Raw genomic sequence first — 20,195 nt, 5'->3', positions numbered from 1 at the left:
ACGACGGTGCACAAGGAAAATACAGTGCTACAATCGACAGGAACGTGAGTTGCATGTGTTTGTATACGGCCAGGACCTGTTTTTTCTCTCTTGGAGACTCTGTGTTGACTAGGGAGTCCTCACATGATGATGATGCCATGGTGCAAGTTACCCTTCACGTATGCATGTCGTGAAAGGAGACTTGGTCTTTCTTAGTTCGACATGCATGCAAGTGGTGAAATAAGTACGTTACCAGTAAATCCCACACATTTTTACCAACGATCTTAACCAGATGTAAATCACCAAAGGAAGAAGAAAACTGCAAAATTAAGAACTGCCACGAGCATGAGTCGTATAGTGTAACGGAGTGCGCGTAACCATAGTGGCGTTCTGCTCGTTTGTCTAGGGCTAGGACCATACCTAACTGTCTTTTTATTTTATTCTCTTCTTTATGTTCCTACTTATTCATATTCTATTTATTTTCTCTTATCTTAAATAACTTCTTTTCGAATGGATTTACGAAGTAAAAAAAGAATTCCGTTAAAAATAACTTTAAGAATTCTTTGATGATAAAAACTGTAAATGAAACCGTTATAGCGTAAAAAAATAAAAATTCTTTTCGATACCCTAATCAACGGGCGCGGAAGGGAAGCACGGCTCTCCGCCCGGGCCATCACGTGTACCAGCTGCCCTGCAAAGCCCAACCAGAGGCGAACACCTCTACACGCGCCCCCACATGGTCGCGCATACAGGAACAGGGTACACGCCTGGACACGTCGCGTACAGGTGCCCGATCAGCGTATTACCATTATTCCATAAACAAACGTAGCTGGTACACGTGATGGCCGGGGATGCTGCTGTCCATTATCTCTTTTATCCGCTCGCAACGCAGATCTTTTGAAGGTGCGATAGGTGATGCAATGCAATTTCTGGAGACGGAACAACACATGCTTGCTTATCTATAGCACCACGCAAATGTATCGCATGCAGTTTGGTTCCGGCTTTGCACACCTCTGTCTCTGCTGAGCTCTGCGTTTGACTTCCGGTCAATCTGGGCTATGGTACTGGTGTTTTCTAACCTTCTTAGCCCTGCCTCCCGTCAGGCTAGCTGATGCCACGATGATACATACAACTATACAATACATGCCGTGTATTGCACAGTGCTGAGAACAAGTGTTAGTGCCACTTGTTTTCCCAACGAAAAGTTGCTGCTGGGTCCGACTTCTTTAGCAGATGCCTGATCACCAGCTTCAAGACGGATCTGACAAGTTGCAGTAAGGAGGGCGGCACCTTGAAATACCACCACATGCCTTAGATCTGAAATTCGGTTCTTCAACTTCCTCTGCATACTTAACCCGTATGCACAAGCGTAAAAGATGACAAGACGGAACAAGCAGCAGGGCAACATGGCCGACCTTGGCGTCCCATGACCACGATCGTCCTGACTCCTGATCTCACAAATGTTCGTTCCCGTCGGCTTGGAAAGAAACCATGGAGTTCCATCGCAAGGCTGCGATTAGCTTTACCCGGCCGTTGCATAAACCGTAAGGCAACGGGAAGTTGCATGTGCCGCCGTGCCGGTGGCTGACTCTGGCACCTCACCTGCACGTACTTCTGTCGTTGGATAGCCTGCAGCCCTGCACCGCAACCGCGCGCACAGGAGCTTGTGTGCGAGAGAAACATCCGCCTGTTAGGAGTCGTGCGCTTGTGATCACTGGCTCACTGCCGAGTTGCTGATGAGTGTGCTTGCCTGCACGTGAAGAATCCGTACGCCACTTTGGCTTTCTCGACTGCTCCATTGAATATGACCGAGCTGTACGCTTCAATCTTAGTAGTAAAGAATCATGTTACCGCGCTAGTTGGTCTAAGTATCTTAGTCTATCTTCAATAGATATTTTAAAAATTTATTTTTAGTAGATATTTTTTAATATTATTATAATATTTTCTATTTTTTTTCGTCTCTAACAGTTACCTTATTTTTTACTTTTCATTGCTTTCGTCATCCCTTCGAGCTCACGATCATTCACTATGAACAAGTTACGAGCTTCTCGTACCGTCCGCAAATTTGCCGGCCTCCTCTTGCCATTTGCACCACTGTATAACACGATACAACTTAAGTTGGAGGGCGATACAGAGTAGGCAGAGGCGGCATCCATATTGATATAGTGATGCGGCTAGCTTTTATAGTCTCCGCTAGAGACGGCCTCGTGAGCCTTGCCATCGCCCTCTCTATCCGACTGGAACACCAAAACGAGCGTTTTTTCATCTTTAGTAAAGCCTCCAACGAGTATGCCATTTTGACAAGCACGCCATCTGACTCCTCCTGTTCTCCAAACTTAGCGTGTATCTCCCTCATGCCATCCTCCAACCACCAAAATCAAATGTCATCCTAGCCTCCACGTCGTTGCCAAATTCGTGGAGTTTGAGCTCAAATCAGCCAAGCCCAAGTCAAGACAAGTGAAGATGGAGGCCTCGCGAAGCTCCCCCAAGCTTCCTCGCCATTCCCCACTTTCACCCCTCGGATTTCGCGAGCCACCGCCATCTTCCCCAACGTCAAGGGGTCATTTTGCCAACCTGTCGTCGAGCCACCGCCTCCAAGCTCCCCTATTCAATCCAAGCCCACTGTGAGCATCAGAGAGTCCTCTCGATCTTCAACGCACGATCATTGCGCCTTGGCCCGACACCGACCCAACCTTCTGTGGGAGGCGTGCTCCACCATGCCATCGTTCACACCATTGACCGAGCTCTGGCCAGGCCCACCTGGCTGGAACACCCCAAATGGGTTCTCATGTGCATTTGGAAGCTTGTTGCGCTGCAAGCTCGGCGTCCCACCGCCAGATCATCCGTCGTCTTGTGCATCTTTTTTCTTCTGTTCTCCATTGTTTCGTGTGAGTTGAGAGCAGCAGACAACACCGACAGACCCTAGTCCCTCCTTTCATGAGAGTGGCTTGCTAAGTCTCGGTCTAAAGTGTTAGTATATTTTATTAAAATATAAGAGAGTGAAATATAAATAGTTTGTTGGAGTATGAGAAAATATAGGGAGTCTTTTTAGATGATTCTCCGTATGAAAATACAGAGAATGCAATTTAATGGGAGGCTCATACTTTAGCTACAGATTAAACGTGTAGCGCATATCACGTCACCATTCTTGTTGAGGAGGTACGGAGATACGTGTGAGGCTGGAACTTCACTGTCAATGCACAAATAATCTTACCACTTTCCTGGTACTATCTGAAGAAGTAACCAAACATGCTATTATGTGCCTTTCTTACCATGTCAGAGTACGACTAATTACCCATTCTGCTGGCGTACCAAATGGTTTTGGAGTTGTGACCTAGACGGTGGAAAAACTAAAACCACGGAGAAGCAGAGCAAACGGTTTCCACTGCGGAAACCACACATGAAACCTACCTAGCCGGCCAGCCTCATCTACGGCCCACACCCGTGTCCGTGCTGCATCCTAACTCGCCACCGCGCCCCTTACGCACAACAAAACCGAAAAGAAAAGTGAGGAGCACACAAACCCATACGAAACAAACAAAATCAAACCAATGGAGGAGGATTCACACACCATACTTACTCCCTACGCATCTACCCATACATATCTGAAACACACGTTAAACTCAAAATATATAGTATATATATCCTACTTAATACATATACGTGTGTACCTATGTTGAACTAGGACTAATCCCGAGATCAACTAGGATAAACCTCTAGTGAGACAACAGCGTCGAGCCAGCAAAGTTGGTGGCTATCCAGCGAACAGCCGCTCTTACCATCGCTCTACGCGCGCGTTCTCAAGCCAAGCCGTGCTGCGCGAAGAGAGAGAGAGAGAAATATAGGAGAAAAAGTGAGAAACCGACCAGAGAGAGAGAGAGCGCGCGAGCGAGAGAGGGAGAGATGCAGGCAGGTGTTAGTCCCTTAGCTGGAACCCTCCCGTGTCGGCCTCATCAGTCATCACACCGCCCTGCGCTGCGCCTATAAGGCTGTCCTATAGCCAGCCAGCCCGTTGCTTCGTCCGTCACTCACCCCTCCTCATCAGGCAGACGCCGCCCTGCTTCGCGTAGGCTCCTCCGCACAGCACAGGCACAGGCACAACCCACAGCGAGCGAGAGAGAGGGGAAGAGACAGAGCCAGCCAGGTAAAAGGCCAAAGCACAGCACATTAAAAGAAAGGCCGGAAGCAGCAGCAGAGCGGAGAGAGAGGGGGTGAAGCATATATGGCGATGCCCTCTGCCTCCCTGTCTCCGGCAGCCGACCACCGCCCCTCCTCGCTCCTCCCCTTCTGCCGCTCCTATCCTCTCTCCGCGTAAGCCACACTCCATACGCAAAGTTCTCGTCTTTGCTTGCTTTTATTTTACCTAGGGGCTAGGGGGTGCAGGTATCTAATGCGGCGAGCTTGCTGTGTTTTGTGCGCGCAGGGTGGGGGAGGACGCGCAGCAGCAGCAGCACACGATGAGCGGGGGGTGGGCGGCGGCGGCGAGGCCGGCGCCCTTCACGGCGGCGCAGTACGAGGAGCTTGAGCAGCAGGCGCTTATATACAAGTACCTCGTCGCCGGCGTGCCCGTCCCGCTGGACCTCCTCCTCCCTATTCGCCGCGGTTTCGTCTACCACCAACCTGCCCGTGAGTACGCCGCCCTCCGCCTCTCCATTTCTACACGCGTAGACACACGCTTTTGCATTGCATAGCGGTGGCGTCCATGCCGATCTCGTTGTTTATTCGGATCGAGGGATTCAGGTGTCCTCCCCTCCGGTTGTTAATAACTTCCGGTCATTTGTCAATCTCCTCCTGAATTTGGTCCCCAAAAGTTCACGTTTTTTTTAATCCAAAGCTCGTGCCTAGCTCTTACCTATAGCACAGCCTCCTGTGCTAATAGAGTTTTTTTTTATTAGGTTTGATTTGATTAGATGGATGCAAGACATTGTTCGGGGAAAAGAGGTGGTTAGTTTATTGATTGGTCATTTTCTTAAGGGCTATTCTTGTCTGGTTGTTGGGAGCCTAACCACGTTCTCACCCCTGCTGAGATCAAGCCCTGCTGAGATCAAGTCATCCTGTATTGAAAGGACAAAAAAAAAAAAATACAGTTCCTATATTTTCCTTTTCTTATTAATAAGTTCTTGTGGGTAAAATCTCAAATGACTCGGTAGATCTACGCCTGTTGAGTGAGACGGGCCTACTCATGACGTAGATTTTTGCTGCCGCCTGGTTGCTAAGATTAGACGCGTTGCATTATTGTTCTTGCATCTGATGGAATTGCAAAGTTCCCATTCCCGGATCGCTCCCCGGCATCCAAATACGCACCGACACAAACGTGTTCGTACGTACATATATGGATGCACACCACATCATTGACCTGGTTCTTACGTTTGTGGTTTGCAGTTGGGTACGGGCCCTACTTCGGCAAGAAGGTGGACCCGGAGCCCGGGCGGTGCCGGCGTACGGACGGCAAGAAGTGGCGGTGCTCCAAGGAGGCCGCCCCGGACTCCAAGTACTGCGAGCGCCACATGCACCGCGGCCGCAACCGTTCAAGAAAGCCTGTGGAAGCGCAGCTCGTCGCCCCACCGCACTCCCTGCAGCCCCCCGCGCTCGCCAACCCCGCCGGCGGCTTCCAGAACCACTCGCTGTACCCGGCGATCGCTAGCAACTGTGGCGGCGGAGGTGGTGGTGGAGGTGGCACCGCGACTGGCACGTTCAGCTTGGGGTCCACTGCTCAGCTGCACCTGAACAATCCTGTTCCTTATGCGACTGCTGGTGGTGGAGGGAGCAAAGATCTCAGGTGACTTTTATTATGTTTTCTGCAGCTTGTTTAGCAGTAGTTTTTAGCTACCTGATCAGTGTCAGGCGGATTACGGATCCATTGATGATGAATGTCTGCTAATTTGTGTTGCTTCCATTATTGTGCTTGATTGCATTGGTAGACAGCTGTGGTAACTGATCAGAGTAGTAGTGCAGCATCAGTAGCACTTTTTAGTGCTTCTCAGTGCTAAGACATCATCTGTGATCTGTACTTAGTAAAATCATCTGTCTGCACTCTGCACTGCCACAAAAACTCAGCGATCTCTGGTTTGGCTGCTTTATTTGCTCTGGCCATGCTTGCTGGGACCAGATTTTAGCCCGAGAAGATTGGAATTGGAACAGAGTGATGCAAGGTTATAGAGGGGTAGTGAATGGCGTTGTTATGACGATGCAGAACAGAGTGTTCGATCTTCACTAGATCTAACATGATTACATGCCTGCAAAGATGACTCATATCTGGGCTCTATGTTCAGAGCTAGTGCCTGCTGCTCTCTGCGCCTGCACTGTCCTAGACCTCGCATTTATTTTGCTTCTTTATTCTTCTGCGGACTTCTGCTGTTTTTCTTGTGCTTCTTGTTTGGTGCCGGACTGGAAATATCGGCAGAACTGCTCTGATCTGTTTCTGCTTTTCTAGCCGGAAACGTCTCACCCCTTTGTCTGAAACGGACTGCTAGTAGTTGCTCGTATCTTTTTAGAAAATGGAAACTTGTTCCAAGTAGCTGCTGGTATCTAAAATGGCTAACATGATACTCCTCCTACCTGAAGCCCCCCATCTCCTTTTGCACGCCCCATGCCGACACTTTTTTGCGCCCTTCAGCACTTTGCAAGTTTACACACTTTACCGAAGTTCTGCCATTGTAGGGTTACCTGCGGGGCAGTTGGCACATGATGTTTGTTTGCTTAGATGATTGGTTTCCTATTTTTCGTTTTCTTTTTCTTCTGACCCTGAACCGCTGCTTCAAAACTGGAGGAATGTGTGAAGCCCAGTTAATCTCCTATATTATAATTCTGCAACTTCAGTGTACTGAAATAGTTCGGTTCTGTCTGTATGAACTAATAATGAAATATTTCTTTGTGTGCGTTGGAATTCTTGCAATCGACTGTTAGACCAAGTCATTTTTTTGGTGAGTATTTCGTGTTTCCTGAACACTCCCATCAAATCGCTCCTTATACACGTGTAACTCATATTTTGAACAACAATTTATGCTACCGTTCCAGTAGACATGGTCACCAGATTTGTCCCTTGTAAGTACAATGTGTGCATTTGCTGGTGGATCATGTTGGTATTCTCTGGTATAAACGTTTTCTGACCATCCTTGTGAAATCTAATTTTCAGGCCTTCTGCATTTGGAATGAGATATAATCACTTTTCTGGAGCCATGGATACCCCGATGGACAACTCGTGGCGCCAGCTGCCGTCTCAAACCTCTACATTTGAAGTTTCAAGCTACCCTCTGTATGGCACACTGGGTGGCCTGGACGAGAACACCATCTGCTCGCTGCCGAAGACGGAGAGGGAGTTGCTCTCTTTCTTTGGGAACGACTTTGTGACTGTCAACTCCGCGAAGCAGGAGAACCAGACGCTACGCCCCTTCTTTGACGAGTGGCCGAAGTCGAGTGAGCTGGCCGACGACAGCAGCCTCAGCTCCTTCTCTGCCACCCAGCTCTCGATCTCCATTCCGATGGCAACCTCTGACTTCAACACCAACTCCCGATCGTCGAACGGCACACAATCCCGGCAAGTACACGCATTCTTCTCGGTTTTGAGTCTGTTGATATGCAATTGTTCTAATTCAGAACGACCTAAAATCATTGCAGATGAGTGAGTACCATGCGGATCCCAATGTCTGAGCTGACGACTGCTTGTATCTGGCCTCACCATATCGTGAGGCGTCAACAAATACTCTACTACCACTACTATGCTCCTCTAGTTTTTCGAACAATATGCTTCGGTAATTTATTCATCTATTTCCTTCATCCTATCGGAATTGTATGAAGTCGATTCTCGGCATGGTACCGTTGTTTGACCTTTAATATTAAAAGCTCCGTTTCCTATACTCCATCAGTGTCTCTGTCTCTGTTGGATGTGAAAGATCTTTCGCTGCGTACATCAGTAAATCAATGAGAATCTCTTGAGTCATTTAGCCCCTGTACTTCACATGACCCGCGAACAGCAGAATCCTGTGCTTTGTCGCAGCAGCAAGCCCGAATGTCCGATCTCCGATCCCTTTTCCCCACTAGAGCAATCGATCGAGCTAGCTTAAGGTGCAATCCTCGAGCAATCGCAACATGGCATATCGGCATCTTTTAACCTGCCTTTGCTTGTTGCTTATGGTCATGTGCGTACTCCATCGCCATGCTTCTCTTCTCTTTTTCTCGCTTTGACGTGTTGAGGCGGAAGGGAACATGATACATCGGCTCATGGGTTCGGAGAAGGAAAGTGCAATAATGCTGGATCTGCCGCAAAGCCTCCAGAGTTGGTGGAGGAACAGGCTGGAACCCTCGACGTGGGGCCATGCATGCACTTGTTCGTCCCGGGAGTAGCCGACGCAGCACAGTTGAGCCCAGCACAAGGCAGGCAGTGCCGCATCCTCTCATGCGTCTGTTACAAATGGCTTCGCATGGATGGGTCACAGGATTAGGATTCAGGATGGACGACGCGTGCAGTGTGCTTTCTTTGTGCAGCAGATATACGATGGAATGGCAAGTGAAGACTTGCTTGGTGCGACTCGCATCACGTTAAGGGTCATGGATGGACGGGGGAAGTGATGCCGCCGCCGCATGTGATCGTTCGCGCGCGTTCGGATGGATCGGCGATGGGACGTTCAGCGGAAACACCGAAACGGCCGCGTCGTAGGTGGTTTCGCATCTCCCGGCACGACCGGCGGGCGAGTGCATGCGCGCTTTGGCTAGTGCGGGCCGGCCGGGGTCGCGCGAGCAGCGAGGAGGAGTAGGAGGGCGCAACGCCGCATCGGTGGCATGCTGGTGTTGGACGAAGTTAGGTCGTCGGACTTTGGGTTGATGGTGGCTAGAAAGCACTCACGGTCCCCCGGGTTGATGGAGCGTGCGATCTATCCATCCATCCACATTGCTTCTAGTTGCTGACTTGCTGTATTGTGTCGCGTGCGTTGCTGTCTTGCTGCCGGGGGCCGGATCGTTTGGATTTCGTTGGGAGATGGGGTGCAATGATGTCGTATTCGTTCGGTTACAAGGGAGAGAAAATCCATCTCGTTGTGTCTCCACAGTGGTCACCGTTGTGAATCATGAAATTATTTACGACAAGAAGTCCACGTGAAGATCAATGGGCCAGGAAACCCAGGACTTAGCTGGCTCAGTGACTGAGGCGAGGGAACACGACGAGTCGATGACACGACAGGACCACAATTTTTGTCATGCTGAGTGTTGTTATTGGGCCGGTATACTGAGCCCAACTTGCCACTGAAGAGCCGGGCACCACGAGTTTGTCCGCGGGTCTTTATCAGGCCGGCCCATGAACAATAAATACATCACTGTCGCAGCCCTCGGAGAGCCGATTAAAAGGCTATTTATTTTAGTTTTGGATTTTAAAAATAATTTATAGATAGTAGATTGAAAAAAGTTAAATTATAAAAATCTAAGATTTACTTAGCATCCTGATTTTTCAAAGGTGGGTTGAATGTTTGCTTTGATTGTATAATGTATAATACCTCTAATTTTTCTAAGTGTATATTTATGTCTATTTAATATTTTCATTGTATAATTTTAGCACAGTAGAGAGATGGTTGGTGGAGTCCTTATGAGCTTCTGAATAAACAAAAGGAAAAATTAAATGCATGCGGAAACTAGATAGTGAGATTTTGATGCGGAAACTCGTGAGCCACGCCATCATCTCCTGCAACGGGACAGAGCCATATGTTCTTAACGCAATCAAGAACCATAGCTCGGAGAGATCGATCACATGACGATTCACACTTTACGAGGATTAAATATGTACATGGGAAGCTAGAAATATTCCCCATAATAAAAGAAATGGGAAAATTAAAGTAAAATTAGAGCGAGGAGATGAGTTCCCTTGAATTCACTTGGCCACGGCAGGCCCAGCCTCCGATATCCCACGCGAACACACGTACGTACGCCTGGCTGCAGCGGCGTTGAAACCCAGCGACCGGCGGACGGTGGCTGGAGTTAAAGAAACTACGACGAGAAAGTCAAAGGAAGTTCACTGACATCTATTGCAGGGCGTAGACGCTGACGGCAGCCGCACACGACCTCTTCTCGGTGCTGCAGCGCGGGAGGAGCGCAACGGACGCGAGGGAGGCGAGAGCCCACATGGAGAAGGCAGAGAACGCGATGGGGCACGGCGCTTCGGTCACGACGACGTTGACGCACAAGGCGGCCGCGAGGAGGACGAGGAGCAGCAGCTGCTGGTCCATGGCGAGCGCGCGGTTGGAAGTTGGAGCTTGGTCGACCGGCCGGTTGGTGCGATGCGATGCGGGGACTCATCATCCAGGGATGAGGAAGAGACGCGTCGGCGCACCTGATCCGGCCGTGGATTCGATGGGAATCCGGCGGGGAAATCTTAGGGAAGTTTCTGCTACCTCCCTCCTCTAATGGCTTGGGCTTGTCCGATTTGAGGTCAGGCTCCACGATTTTTGCGGTGGCTGCGTGCTACTCTGCTCTGTTGCTTGCGGGTGGCCAAGAGATAGCAGAAAGCGAGAGAGAGAGAGAGAGAGAGAGAGAGAGAGAGAGAGAGAGCGGCGGGGAGGGGAAGCACAAACGCTAGCTGCAGCTGGGAGGATGGAGGAGACAAATGGAATAAAGTACCGGAAGAAAGAAAAATATCAATAGTAATGATATTGATAATTAATTATTGAAGGTTTGTGTTGGTACCCCTATTTTATCAATGGTCACCATCTAAAAAAACTGTTAAGAGATACCTGCTAAAAAAGAGGTAAGATTTTGAAAAGCTAGGGATTTGAAAAACAGCTTTTAAAAATTGAAGCTAACGGCGCAAGGAAATGAAGGAGGCGTATGCAAGCAAAGGCCTTGCAGTTACTTCAACCGATGGCTAGGGATAGGCCTTGGGCTCAAAATCCGGCCCGGCCCACGAGCAACACGTCACCGCGGGGCCAGGAGACGGCGGTGCGGGAGACGGCACGGCAGAATCACCGGACGCCTCCTCCCATTCCCACGAGATCCGACTCCTACCGAAGCCCCCACGTCGGCCACCGGCGCGGCAGCTGGCTCCGCACCCGCAGGCCGCGACGCGCGCGCGGGGTAGAGGGAGGGATGGGGTGGGGCACGGTGGTTTACGAGGGCGCGGTGGTCGGTTCGTCGCTGGTGGGGCTGGGCTGGGCGGGGCTGTGGTTCCTGAACCGGCGGCTGTACAAGGAGTACGAGGAGCGGCGGGTGCTGGTGCAGATCCTCTTCGGCCTCGTCTTCGCCTTCTCCTGCAACCTCTTTCAGCTCGTCCTCTTCGAGATCCTCCCCGTCCTCTCCAAGCACGCGCGCTTCCTCAACTGGCACCTCGACCTCTTCTGCCTCATCCTTCTCCTCGTCTTCGTCCTCCCGTACTACCACTGCTACCTGCTGCTCCGCAACTCAGGTTCCGCCCCCAATCAGTCTCCCATCGCCTCTATTGCTCCCTCCCTCTATGTGTGCGCGCGCTGTGCTGCTGTCCTGATCGGCTGATCGGTTGGTGGTTGCAGGGGTGAGGAGGGAGCGGGCGTTGCTCACCGCCTCGTTGTTCCTGCTGGTTTTCCTGTACGGATTCTGGCGCATGGGGATTCACTTCCCCATGCCCTCCCCGGAGAAAGGTTTGATGTTGCAACCTTATGACAACTTAGGATATGATCTCCGAGGCTGTGTATGCTAGCCAATTATTTCCCGCCCAATTTAGCCTACTTATGCCATTGGCTTTGACTTGATGCTCACATTGTAGGATTTTTCACAATGCCGCAGTTGGTCAGTAGGATTGGCGTGATAGGAGTGAGTGTCATGGCTGTGCTTTCAGGTTTTGGTGCTGTGAATCTGCCGTACAGCTATCTGTCTCTCTTTATCAGGTTTCGGCTCTGATATAAGATTGTCTCTCACCAATATTATAGTTTCACCTCCGAGCATTAACTTGATTTGATCTTGGCTATGTTATACTGTTCACTTTGACTATCCTGATTTGCAGGGAAATTGAAGAAATAGACATAAAAAATTTGGAACGACAGCTGATACAATCCATGGAAACATGTATTGCTAAGAAAAAGAAAATTATTTTGTCCCAAATGGAGATGGAGAGGATTCAAGGATCAGAAGAGGTGCTTAATTTACTAGTCACTGCCTCTTGTTTCAGAGCAAATAATCTTGTCTTCACATTGGATTGCAACATGGAAGTATACTCTAGATGCAAAATATAAATAGATTTAGCTACAGCAGATTTCCATATTTTGTTGTTTGTGCTTTCATGTAGTGGAATTGAAGGGGTAATAGGTTATTTCCATCTAACTGACAATGGAAAAAGTCATTAGGGTTGCAACTTTTTTTTTAGAATAGAGTGGTTTTTCATCCACTTGGGGTTTATTAGGAAGCTCCTTTTTCCTACTAATTCTTTCAGTTAGGGTTGCAACTTGCAAGTGGCGTACTCTTTTATTGCTTTCATGTTTACCATGTACAGTATGAGCGAATTTAGACATTTACTTGCAGAAGCTAAAGGCCAGATCGTTTCTAAAGCGTATAGTGGGAACAGTTGTTCGATCCGTGCAGGAAGATCAAACTGAACAAGGTATAATTGAATCCTTGTTTCCTTCTCTTTGCTCTGTGTGTTTCTTTGTTGGTGATGAGCATTAATCCCCTAGTTTTGTCTTGAAGATATAAAGAACTTAGAAGCAGAGGTCCAGGCACTGGAAGAGCTTTCCAAACAGCTATTCCTTGAGATATATGAACTCCGACAAGCTAAGGTATTTTTGTTGCGCCATGTATGAAATCTTTTTTTTTTTTGGGAAGGGGAGTTTTATCAACTTTCATCGTTGCATTAAGCTGATACAACTAAGTTTACCTCCGGTCTCTGCATAACTATGATGCACACAACCATAATCTAACAACCATCAACTCGGTACATAAGACCCACACGAAGCAAAAGTCTAACAAGGAGTTACATCTCCTCAGCTGAGGTTATTCTGCTTAGGCTTGGATGCGCAGTCTAGTATACCATCCAAACTGGGTAAAGAGCTCCCTGGCTGCCCGCTCTAGTCGAGTACATGCCGTAGTAACCACCTCGCGATGCTCCTTATGTTGTGTCATCCTATAAATCATCTGGGAGAGCTGAATCCTCATTTGATAGTGCCATTGACGCTTCAAGATGGATTCGGTGATACAAGTGAGATGGCCGGTACCCTGTCGCATAAGATCTCAGAAAAAATAACATAAATATTCTAATGCCTAATCAACTTCATTGTTTCTTAACTTCTGGATGAGATTTTCATGTTTTTTTATGTGTCTTTTTTGCCATGTCTATTGATCCCTGACAACCTCCTCAGCACTGTCGAGGGCTTGTTCATGACAATGTGCCCGGAAATAACGGGGTTACTTTCGTGGATCAAAGATCGAGCATGAAGCGAGGCACACGCGATGTATACAAATTTAGACCTCTGGTTGGAGTAATACCTTACGTCCTGTGTGGATGATTGTATGTATATATTCACTCGAGTATAGACAATGTGGCTAACCTATTACAAGGAGTAGATCAGATCTAATCTAACATAAAACTAAAATCGCCGAGTTCTTCCTGCGCCAAGGTCCTGATGTCTGCTTCCAATAATCGAGAGAAAAAACAAGCCTCCTCCGGGGGGTCTAGGTCCCCGTCTTATAAAAGAGTGATGTACCGCCTCCTATTTAGTCGTAGTCGATAGGGAGTCCTTTTACTTGTCGCTCAAGTAGATAGATCTGTCTTGGATACTAGTCTTCTCGAGTTGATTAAGCAATCGAGACCTTTCTAGTATACACCTTCTGAATTCTGGGCACATCAGGTACCGCGGATTCGGTTCCATAATATCCGGAGTTGTTAAGTATGCACACAGCATACCCCTTACATATACAGTATACTTATTATGTATATATACCATATAGTTAGATATTCGACAATAGCTCTATAACTCTACTCAGCAGGGATGATTTCTACAAGCACCTACTCGATTACAGCCAAGTTCAAGCCTGGTCGAGTAAGGTAGACCAAACTTACAGTTGAAAGAATCGAAGGAGAAGAGGCTTTGTTCCGAGTATCAAGTGAAAACACTTTTGGGTCAAGCACCCTGTTGTTATCTGCACTCGAGACTCGATAAGAGCCAGTAATATCGACTTCTCGACATCCGTATCTGAGTAGAGTTAAAAAAACTTTTCGAAATTTGAAGCAACGTGTATGGCACATTTAGTGCTGGCAGAATGCATACGGGCGTGCAGAGATTCGCACGACGTCATCATCTTGCACCAAGCTCGAAGCTCAACGAACCTGAAGCTCCTGCAAGCCTTCCTGTTGTCGAACTCTGTGCAACAAAGAAGTCTCATATCAAGGCTATCTATGATCAGGCAGCAGCGGTCGAGTTCCAGCTTCTGTCAATTGACCCAATAAGCTATCAGAAGGCTCTTGAAGAGAAGGATAGCGAGCTAGCTACTCGACAAAGGACAATTGAAGGTTAGTCTACTCCTTGATCACTAATATGTGATTTGTACATTGGGCTACTGATGAGAACTTTTATCGTTTGTTCCTCTAGATCTTGAGTCCTTCATGCAGAGAAAAGTAACCCTTCTCAACGATACGATGAAAATCCTCGATGAGAAGGACAAGTATCAGAAGGGGCTCAAAGATGCTTTAGATAAGGCAAAAGTTAATCGAGACACGATGACCGACGCTTTAAAAAAGACAGAGACTAGTCGAGACATCGCTATCGCCAGTCAGGGTATTGCGGTTGTAGCACTCCAAGAGCCGAGGGAGAAGTCTTTCGATCGTCTGACCCAGTCGGCCTCATCGGCGCCAAAACGATGCTTGGTCTCCTCAAGAGTTAGGACCCAAATCTTAACACCTCAGTGGCGACGGCGGGTTTCGGATGCTCTGCAGAGGAGGCATCACAAATTATAGAAAGCGTTGAACCTTTGATCTTTGCCTTCGTTGAGTCTTTAGGGCTCAACTTGTCTGACTATGAAAGCAAGGGTAGCCCTTCTAACTAATGGTCCGTAGTCCCTGACTCGAAACATTTAGAACTGGATCCGTAATTTGGGGATGTTTGTGAACACTGTTATTATTTTGCTTGTCCAATATGTTACTACTTGCTATTTCCTTATCGATGAAATAGAGTTAGCATTAGTAGATGCAAAATTGACTAGCAAATGTTATGATCACCTCGTAATCGACTGACCTATCGAACATATGTCGATATTTGAAAACTCGACTAGACAAATTGTTAGATGTATGGTTCTCGAGTTACTACTCGAGGTAACCACAAGAGTAAGAAAAATACTTAGTGTAAAACTAAAAATAGAAAATAATGATGACCTTTTGCAAAGTTTCACTGACTCACGTGCCTGACCAGCGTACGGACATGGACTCGACAGAGAACACACATGAGATCGACTAGAACTTAAAAATCTTTTTTAGCTGTTAGGCGTGAGATGTCTAACAATCTCTTGTGGCTTTATGCTTTATTAGGTGTTAGATGTCCGTCATCAATCCAACATATGTCTCTACTAGCTTTTATCCAAAGTAGTCGATGCAAAGTCAGATAACCTTTTGCAAAAGACATATACAAAATTTTAAAAAAATATGATATGATTATGTAACCCCCGACTCTATGGCCGAGGATAAGATTACTTGATCTAACAGTGAAAAAGAACATACCTATGTTATTGAAAATTAAGGCAGAGAGTAGAGAATATGCACCAAAATATACTTGACATGGCCCATGTCCCTTTGCGCCATGACTGAATTTGAGTACAAAGTGTAGTATAAGCACTGACATTATACAATGTAGCTTTCGGCTATCAGTTTGGTATGATAAACAAAAGACAGAAAGTAAAGCAAAAAACATCGAAAAAGTATGAGAGTAGAGCATAAACATCGACTTTCGTTTCCCGACCACGTACTCGTTGACTCCAAGTGGTTGAGATTATGTTATGGTCATCGGGTGTACTCGAATAGCCGGGTAGGTGAGCATTAAAACCCACTCCCGCTCGTGCTCGTTTTCACAACAACCTTTGATTTGACATGCAATAATGACACCACATCGCTGCCTAGACTTGGCTGTGGTCGAGACAATGCTGCTCTGCGGTTGCTATCCCGAGAGAGCTCGTTCCTCGTTGCTTGAGCCGCTGGCGGTGGAGGTGTGCCCACCGGAAGTCATCGTTGATGACTAGGAGGTACTTGACCTCCCGCGGACCGTCGATGGAGAGTTGTGTTAGGGACACGTAAAGCTCCAGCTGCAAATGTCCCTGGTATTTCGCCGGCAACGCCGGTCTCATGAGCGACGGTTACCGCTGCTGGATCCTTGGGAATTTTCGTGCCATTGTTCACCACGGCGTTTGGATCTACTACCATTGGGTCAGTAGGTGGGATATCAGCTCCTCTGGCCATGAACATGAATTGATCTGTTCGGCTGCTCTGGTTGGTGGTGGAATCGTCATCGCCACCCTCGTCGTTGTCGGTGTCCATGCACTGGAGAACATTAGGCTCTTTGGGATTCCACTCGAGATGTCCCACCTCACGGTATGCATCCAATTGCCTAGACTCGATAATATCAGTGCGGATTAGTTCACCTTGATGGTTCCAGCGGAAGATCATAGTTCCAAATGCGATCTTTGATCTGGCTAGGGCGATTCAAGGGTAATCGCTGTTGACCCGAAGTGGTTGTAGAAGCCGACGTCGGAGAATCTAGTGCTGATGTGCACTCGAGACATAGTCAATCCTGAAAAGCAGAAGACCCCTACTTGGCGCACCAGTTGGTGAGGGTTTGTTCCTGGCAATATGTTCGAAAATAACGGGGTTACCTTTGTGGATCAAAGATAGTGCATGAATCGAGATACACGCGATGTATAATGTTCAGACCTCCGGTTGGAGTAATACTTTATATCCTGTGTGGATGATTGTATGTATATATTCATTCGAGTACAGGCAATGTGGCTAATCTATTACAAGGAGTAGAACGGATCTAATCTAGCATAAAGCTAAAGTCGTCGAGTTCCTCCTGCACCAAGGTCTTGATGTCTGCCTCTGATAGTCGAGAGAAAAAACAAGCCTCCTCCAGGGGGTCTAGGTCCCCGCCTTATATAAACGTGATGTACCGTCTGCTATCCAGCTGTAGTCGATAGTCTTTTTTCTTATTGTCCAAGTAGATAGATCTATCCTAAATATCAATCTTTTTGAGTTGGTTAAGCAATCAAGACATTCCTAGTATACACATTTTGGATTCCAAACGTATCAGGTACCACGGATTCGATTCCATACTATTCAGAATTGTTAAGTATATACACGGCATACCCTGTCTATATACGATATACTTCTTATGCATATATACCCCATATTTAGATATTCGACAAGTACTTTACTTTTTTGTTACCCACCCCCAACTACTGCATTTGTGTATTATATAATCTTTTATCTGAGTGTACAGGGTGAATAAGTTGCCAACATTGCAACTCTCGTTGCATCTTGTATGCTATTTCACAATAGTGACTATTTTGCATGTTTGCTAGCAGTTGATCTTTCTTAGACTAAGTGATCTAACTTTTTTCATCCTCATCTGCATTTGATTTCCAGATAGCTGCTGCATATTCTCGAACGTGGAGAGGACATCTTCAGAATCTACTTGGATATGCCTTGTCAGTGTATTGTGTTTATAAGATGCTCAAGGTATTACTCCAAATTTCATTATACATTTTGCTTGTATTGTTTTGATTTACACATTGCAAATCCTCTTGTTTCATGTACCATAAGTACGTAACACAATTACGAAATAAATCACAAAACTAAATGGGCATAGATACCTGTTTAACCAATCCATTTTACAACAATAAAATCTAGCTTTGACATTTTGCTGCTCTCCAATTGCTGCAAAGTTTGTTTTCAGGAACCTTATGTTCAGTTTTTTGTTCGCACTTCACACTCGTGATTTTACTTCAAGGATCTTACCTTTTTTTCTTTTCAGTCCTTGCAGAGTGTAGTCTTTAAAGAGGTACAAACTTCTATGCCTTTATGGATCTCAATGCAATTGCTTTCCATTTTTTTATCCATGAACATTTTAATTATTTACCTGCATTTTTGTTTCTCCCAGTCAGGCTCTGTGGATCCTGTAACGATGACAATCACAATTTTCTTGAGGCATTTTGACATTGGCATTGATGTTGCACTTTTATCACAGGTAAGTATACTGAAGCTAAAATAAATGTAGAATGAATCTAGAATTACCAGTATGTATTGTACTCTCTGTAGATAGAACTAGCTGGGTGCCCCGTCATTGCCTTGGATCTCTAATAAGTAAACGTTACAGTTTTAAACTCTACCCATTGAGCTGCTTATTGTCCACAATAATTATGTCTAAATCTGAAAATTATATATGAATTAAAATTTCTAACCAAACATTAACCCACGAAGAAACGACATTAGTATAACAGTGTGCAGTTTATAGTACGTGCACACATTCATTCACACACAAATTCAATGCACAGAAAATTCTTCGAAGTTCAGGTGTAAAACCAACCACCATGAACTGAATCTTTTTTGGTAGTACAATATGATGATGTCTTGCCTCCTTTAATGTAATATTGGGTTTGCTTTTTTTCCCCTTGTCTCTGTCCTTTTCTACTTGTATATTTTTATTGAGGTTCTGACACTTGTCCTGCTTTTGCCGTGTACTTGCAGTACATATCTTTGATGTTCATCGGAATGCTGGTTGTCATATCGGTTCGAGGTTTCTTGGCAAATGTTATGAAGGTGAGTGTTATTTGTGGGTGCTAATTCTATTTTGTAAATGCGAATTTGTGGATGCGTATTATTACCATCCACTGGTCTGTGATCTTAATTTCTTTTGTATTAAGGATCTAAAGCACATCTCATTTTATTCGCAGTTCTTCTTCGCTGTTTCTAGAGTTGGGAGTGGCTCGACAACCAATGTCGTCCTTTTCCTATCAGAGATCATGGGCATGTATTTCATATCATCCATCCTTCTTATAAGGAAAAGCCTGGCAAATGAGTATAGGTATTCCATAACTAAACATGTATTAATTTAACTTGGTTTTCATTCTATATTTGCAGCAATGACCCCACAAACTTTTTTAAATCCACAAAATTTATGTTAATGCATGTGTGCTCAGGGTGATCATTACGGATGTTTTGGGTGGTGATATTCAGTTTGACTTCTACCACCGCTGGTTTGATGCTATATTTGTGGCGAGTGCGTTCCTGTCCTTGCTTCTGATTTCAGCCCAATACACCACCCGGCAAACTGATAAACATCCAATTGATTGATGCATCTGTCCCACTTGTGCATATTGTCCTTCAACCACTATTCGTCCGAGGTATTTGCTTACTCTTTGTACGCCATCAGTTGAATGTTCTGACTTATGCTCATATTATCCCACTTGTTTGTTCAGGTTGACCCATTTTTTCGACCACAGTTTTGGAAGGTTCTGTTTCTTCATAGACCCACATACACAGTTACAGAACATAGTACATTAGCTAACATGAATGCGTCTCTTTACTGTGGAGTATGCTTCCCAATCATCATTTCTTCATGGTTAACAGTTCCTCCGTATGGAAGTTTCTAGTCTGCTGACCGTGCTGTACTGCTATACGTAGCAGTTATCCGAATTTTGTGCAGGTGATATTGCAATGGGACCTACTGTAGTGTTGTGTTCAGACAAAGTATTTTTTTATGAAATCAAGTGAGGAACCCAGATTAGGAATGGTGTATGACGTTGTAAAATAGCTTAAGACTAATTTTCTAGCGCGGTATGGGTTTGATGTATTGCTATTCTTTTGGCTGTTACATGTGTAACATTTGCGACAACTTCAAAAGGTACATACTATCACATTTATGTGACCACTTTCTTGGGGGAGTATGCGTCTTGTGCTGAATCTCTGTATGTAACTGAATTGATCTGTAAGATAAATTTATTACACCGGCGATAGTCTTGTTCATGATAACCCGATGCCTCCATACTGAAATACTGAAATATTATGCAAATAATCTACTTTCCTTTTCTTCATCCTTGCCATGTTATGGAGGTGGTGTCCAAGTTTTGCTTGTGGAGAGAAGCTATTCTTCTTCTTATCCATCTCTCTGGCTATGCATCCTGTTTGCTGGGCTCTGAATATGGACACCACTCTATGTCCAGAAATGCATAATTGCAACACGAGAATTTAACACTGTGAATTGCAACTTGTTATTCGCACTGCGTACATCCCT

General features: G+C 46.1%; 2 protein-coding genes across 2 annotated transcripts; both read left to right on the top strand.

The window, feature by feature from the left end:
* The first annotated feature begins 3,899 nt into the window (after positions 1 to 3,899).
* On the top strand, positions 3,900 to 7,840 carry LOC133887628 (growth-regulating factor 3-like). The gene is made up of 5 exons (XM_062327578.1): positions 3,900 to 4,290; positions 4,403 to 4,605; positions 5,362 to 5,758; positions 7,115 to 7,516; positions 7,597 to 7,840. The coding sequence occupies exons 1-5, from the start codon at positions 4,202 to 4,204 to the stop codon at positions 7,598 to 7,600; spliced, it is 1,095 nt and encodes a 364-aa protein (XP_062183562.1). The 5' UTR covers positions 3,900 to 4,201; the 3' UTR covers positions 7,601 to 7,840.
* A 3,073-nt stretch (positions 7,841 to 10,913) lies between these two features.
* LOC133888799 (GPCR-type G protein COLD1) lies at positions 10,914 to 19,933 on the top strand. The gene is made up of 13 exons (XM_062329163.1): positions 10,914 to 11,362; positions 11,466 to 11,573; positions 11,699 to 11,819; positions 11,936 to 12,065; positions 12,451 to 12,529; positions 12,616 to 12,704; positions 17,549 to 17,641; positions 17,937 to 17,963; positions 18,063 to 18,149; positions 18,650 to 18,721; positions 18,856 to 18,986; positions 19,102 to 19,305; positions 19,381 to 19,933. Exons 1-12 carry the CDS (start codon positions 11,047 to 11,049, stop codon positions 19,253 to 19,255), a joined length of 1,407 nt encoding a protein of 468 aa, XP_062185147.1. The 5' UTR covers positions 10,914 to 11,046; the 3' UTR covers positions 19,256 to 19,305; positions 19,381 to 19,933.
* Positions 19,934 to 20,195: the final 262 nt, after the last annotated feature.

Source organism: Phragmites australis, chromosome 13, assembly GCF_958298935.1.
Source record: "Phragmites australis chromosome 13, lpPhrAust1.1, whole genome shotgun sequence".
NCBI lineage: Eukaryota > Viridiplantae > Streptophyta > Magnoliopsida > Poales > Poaceae > Phragmites > Phragmites australis.
Note: the sequence above shows the minus strand (reverse complement) of the source record. Positions and strands in the feature narration are given on the sequence as shown.